General features: G+C 42.0%; 1 protein-coding gene across 1 annotated transcript; it reads right to left on the bottom strand.

The window, feature by feature from the left end:
• Window positions 1-506: 506 nt before the first annotated feature.
• On the bottom strand, window positions 507-2,995 carry LOC306940819 (small ribosomal subunit protein eS12-like). Its single transcript, XM_079526033.1, has 5 exons — window positions 2,942-2,995; window positions 2,662-2,799; window positions 2,329-2,431; window positions 853-954; window positions 507-648 (listed from the first exon to the last, which is right to left on the bottom strand). Exons 1-5 carry the CDS (start codon window positions 2,971-2,973, stop codon window positions 583-585), a joined length of 441 nt encoding a protein of 146 aa, XP_079382159.1. The 5' UTR covers window positions 2,974-2,995; the 3' UTR covers window positions 507-582.
• Window positions 2,996-4,150: the final 1,155 nt, after the last annotated feature.

A 4,150-nucleotide genomic window follows, 5' to 3' on the forward strand; every position in this document is an offset into this window, starting at 1 on the left:
AAGTGGACATATGAACGCAATACTAATTTCCATTAAGAACTGCGACCTTTAAACACATCTTAAATCTGAGGTTTTGTATGGCATTTAAATATTCTTGAAGAAATTGCCATGAAAGTGACTAAAAAAGAAAAAAAAAGACCATGACATGTGACAATTTACAAAATGCTGTACCCCCTCCAACTGTATATACTTTCCCCATTTAAGTTTTCTTTACTGTTATATCTTGACACATGAAAATGCATGCCAATAAAGCTCCTTTGAACTGAAATATCTAGCATCAAATATCTTACCTCTCTAGTAAAAAAATCAAGTCCCTTACGTTTATCTGGACATAGGTGGCCACACTCTGGTAGCCAAAGTACCAATAGGCCTATTTTATTATAGGATGCAGAGTAATAACACTCTTAATAAAGATATTTCCCCATAGTCTTGCATCATGTCAGATATCCAATACCTTGACAGGTTATAAAATGCATTTAAACCAGCCCCATACTGGAGTTGACCAGCACAAAATGCATTAGTAAATATGACGATAAATAACACTTGAGACAGTAGCTTTACTCCCACATCTTTATTGACACCTCATTTCTTTTGGTACTCGACGAATTCTTCAATCAAGTCCTTGGCTTGAGACTCCTTGCCATAATCCTAGAGAAAACAAGTCATTATTAGAACAGTCAAGTGGTGAAGAACATGACCAACTTGTAAGACAAAACAAATGACAAGATTAGACCAAGACACTACTGGACCACTGGGTAAATGACTGACTCATATCCAGTCAGTAAGTACAGCAATTATTTCAGAAGGATGCATGGCACAGATGTTCAGTTCACACCTAGAGCATCCATTTACCTTGATCACGACACAACTGCAGCCAACCACCTTGCGGGGGTACCCATCACGGTCGATCTTGCACAGACCAACCCATTCACCGAGCTTCTTGTTGTCATCAACCTGAACAGAAGAAAAGACAACTGAAGGTCAAATAAATGCCATTTTCAGGACCTTTACTCTGTAGCCAAGTTAACTGAAGCTGCATGCATCTCAGACACACATGTGGTAACGGATGGCAGATATCCTCATGGTAGTCAGTAGAAGGAGCCAAATTGTCATCACTGATACAGCAACACAGCCTTTACTTGACATCAGTTTGGTCCCTTCCTACTGTGTTTTTACTGTATGCTTTTGTCTTTATTGATAGTTTCAAGTGAAGATAGACAAGAGGGAGAGACATGAAGCAAAGGTCGTCATGAACGGGACTCGAACACGCAACACACTGTCAGGCCAGAGCCTATGTGGTGGCATGCACCTGGACCACTCGGCCAGCGGGCGCCTGAGTATACATTATTTTAACATGCATGCTACATCAAACCTAAAAATTACCCTTCACCTTGTGTAGCCCCAAAATGAGGATATGCAGGTTATGTAGCAATTTGTGTAGACATATTAGCTTACTGTAAAAGGGAAAGAAAGTTGCCCCTCATTTGCAGACGACGTACATATAAAATCAAATGTAAAATCTAAATGAATGCATATAAAAGTGGTGGGTAGTGTTGCTCAGGGTCCCACTGTTCCGGTGGCACCATCATTTAAATGAATGCCTTCACTGGCCCACTTCTGTTCTGAAGTGATATTATAAGTCAAGTGAACGGCCTACCTCAAACCCTAACCCAACCATAACCGCAAGCACGGGAGCAGCGCATGTCGGACTAATGCTCAGTCGGAATTACGTGCGGATCCCACACATGCAGGCACACACGAGATGAACAAAGATGTGCACATCCTGGCTCTTATGAAGCCATATATTCCGGATAGTGCATTTAAAGTCCATTTGTTTATAGGCAGGGTTAACGAGCCCATGTATGATTGCAGTAGAGTCAGCTTTAACCGAGCTGAGTTTGTCGGTCTTTATATCTTGAACTGGGTCTAAAGCCGTTGCCAGTTGCATCTTTCCAAGCGTTCTTTTCCTGTATGTGCATGGTCCTGGTAATAGCGCAAACAATGTTTAGACAGTCACTGCCATGGTACGCCATTACACCACGTGGTTACTCATCCGATACACCACAGTAAAACAATACAGACACTAGATACCAATTTCTACATGGGTTGTGCTTATAACCACGCCCCTGGGCAAGTTAAGTTTACTGAGGTTAAGGTTTAGGTATAGTTTTACTGAGGTTAGGTTTAGGTAGTTTTACTGAGGTTAGGGTTATGTTTAGGCTGTCAATCACAGCGCGTCGACTGCACAACCTGTGTAGGCTTTGGTATGTCGCATTACAGACGTGGTCTTGTAATACCAATTTCATCTGGACAGAGCTTTATCATTACATTGATCAGGTCGATGTTATGCTCGGCACAGAGGGCCTCCACCAGCTTGACGTACTTGGGGTCGTCACAGTTGTCCGCAAGGACGCAGAGATGGGCCTGGCCCCTAAAAAAATTAAAATAAGGACAGGAATTAGCTACATTAACAAGGATCAAGCTCAGGTCTCCCCAGACAACACATGGAACATGACACATCTCAGACAGAAATTGGGTAACAAAGGCATTTGTCCTCACTGTGCTTTCAGTAGAGGGAGCCTAAATATCATCAGTATCATTGTAAAAACCCGTAAAAAACAAACAAACAGCAATAATGACGTAAAAGGGCAGTTAACATACTTGTCCAGAGCCTTGGCTGCCTCACGGATGCCGCGAGCCAGACCATCATGGATGAGTGCGGTCTTCAGCACTTCACGGAGTGCTGTGTTGCCATTCATCACACCTCCAGCAGCAACGCTATTGTAGGGCACATGGGCACTATTTTAAAATAGAAAATGTCCATAACATAGCTGGCCAACATCCTAAACACATTTCTTTCACAATCTCACAAAATAAATATTTAAAATCAAATTAAATTATTCAAAAACAGTGAATCTTTATGTAGTCGGATAATCAATACCTATCCCCCGAATACCGGTTGTACCGTGCCATCCTCTCCCTTTTCGTTGTAGTATCTTCACGGGGACCATGGGTTGCTCTTCGTTTGTCAAGCCCTTCCAGCTCCTGATTCAAAGAGGTTTTCATGTTACAGAAGTGATTTAATTACCCATTGCAATAAAAAAAATGGCCTTGGGGGGGTTGTACAACTTTAATTTGTTGCATTTTGTATTTAAAAATGTTTTGATTTTTGTGTTTTTCATAGTGTTTTACTCTCCTACAGGCGTTGACACTAAAGGTGGCCTTACACTAGCCGATAATCGGGCATTTTTGACGCTCGGGGGGTGCCCGACTGCTCAAAGCGCGATCAACATCAATAATGTTTGATATTTGCTCTGCCCCGCTCCGATTATCCTGTAGTGTGTGGTGCTATCAGATTTCAGATTGAAAAAAATCGGCTAGTGTAAGGCCACCTTAAGTGTTACCCACCTGTCCCTGGTAAATAAAACTTCGGGGCAGTTGGAGTTTGCTTTCAGGTTGCCTGACCGGGAAAGTGCTCGTTTGAGAGGGGACGCAACCGTCTATAAACACAACACGAGATATCTGTCTAAACACCTGAACGTGGCCAGAGTACTGTCTTCTGGACTGTGGAATGTAAAATAAGAGCACTGTGTACCTATAATGTGCTGTTTTCAAAGTTGCTACACTTAAATATATGAAATAACAAGTGTGAACCCATAGTCATATTCATAGAAATGTACTAGGTATTTGACATACAAAATAGGTATGACATTCTTTATCGCACAGCCCCAGAAAGTAAAACAAACAGTAATTCAAAATGTAGGCCCTACCTATCATTTAATTTGAATGGACAATTTACTTTTCGGGCAAGTGGGCATGTCCTTTGGGCAAGTAGAACATGACATGTATTACTTCCCCGATGGTCAAGTGCCTCTGAGACCTTGGTGTCAACCCCTGCTCCTAGTCCTATCTATACAAAGTTTACCCTGTATGGCGACTGGACTTGGTAACTCCCATTTGTGTGTAACTGCGCATGTCAAAAAAACAGAGCCACAAGCTAACAAGGCGTTGCTTGGCGACACGATTTAAAACGAATCCTGTTGAGAATTCAGGTCAAAGTAGATTGTTAATGCAATCGCACCAAAGTGTAGTTGGTTGGCCAAAGACGCACGTGTTCAGGAATAAGTAGTAATAGGAAAGTAGACGGTGG

Source organism: Electrona antarctica (genome assembly GCF_951216825.1).
Source record: "Electrona antarctica genome assembly, chromosome: 17".
NCBI lineage: Eukaryota > Metazoa > Chordata > Actinopteri > Myctophiformes > Myctophidae > Electrona > Electrona antarctica.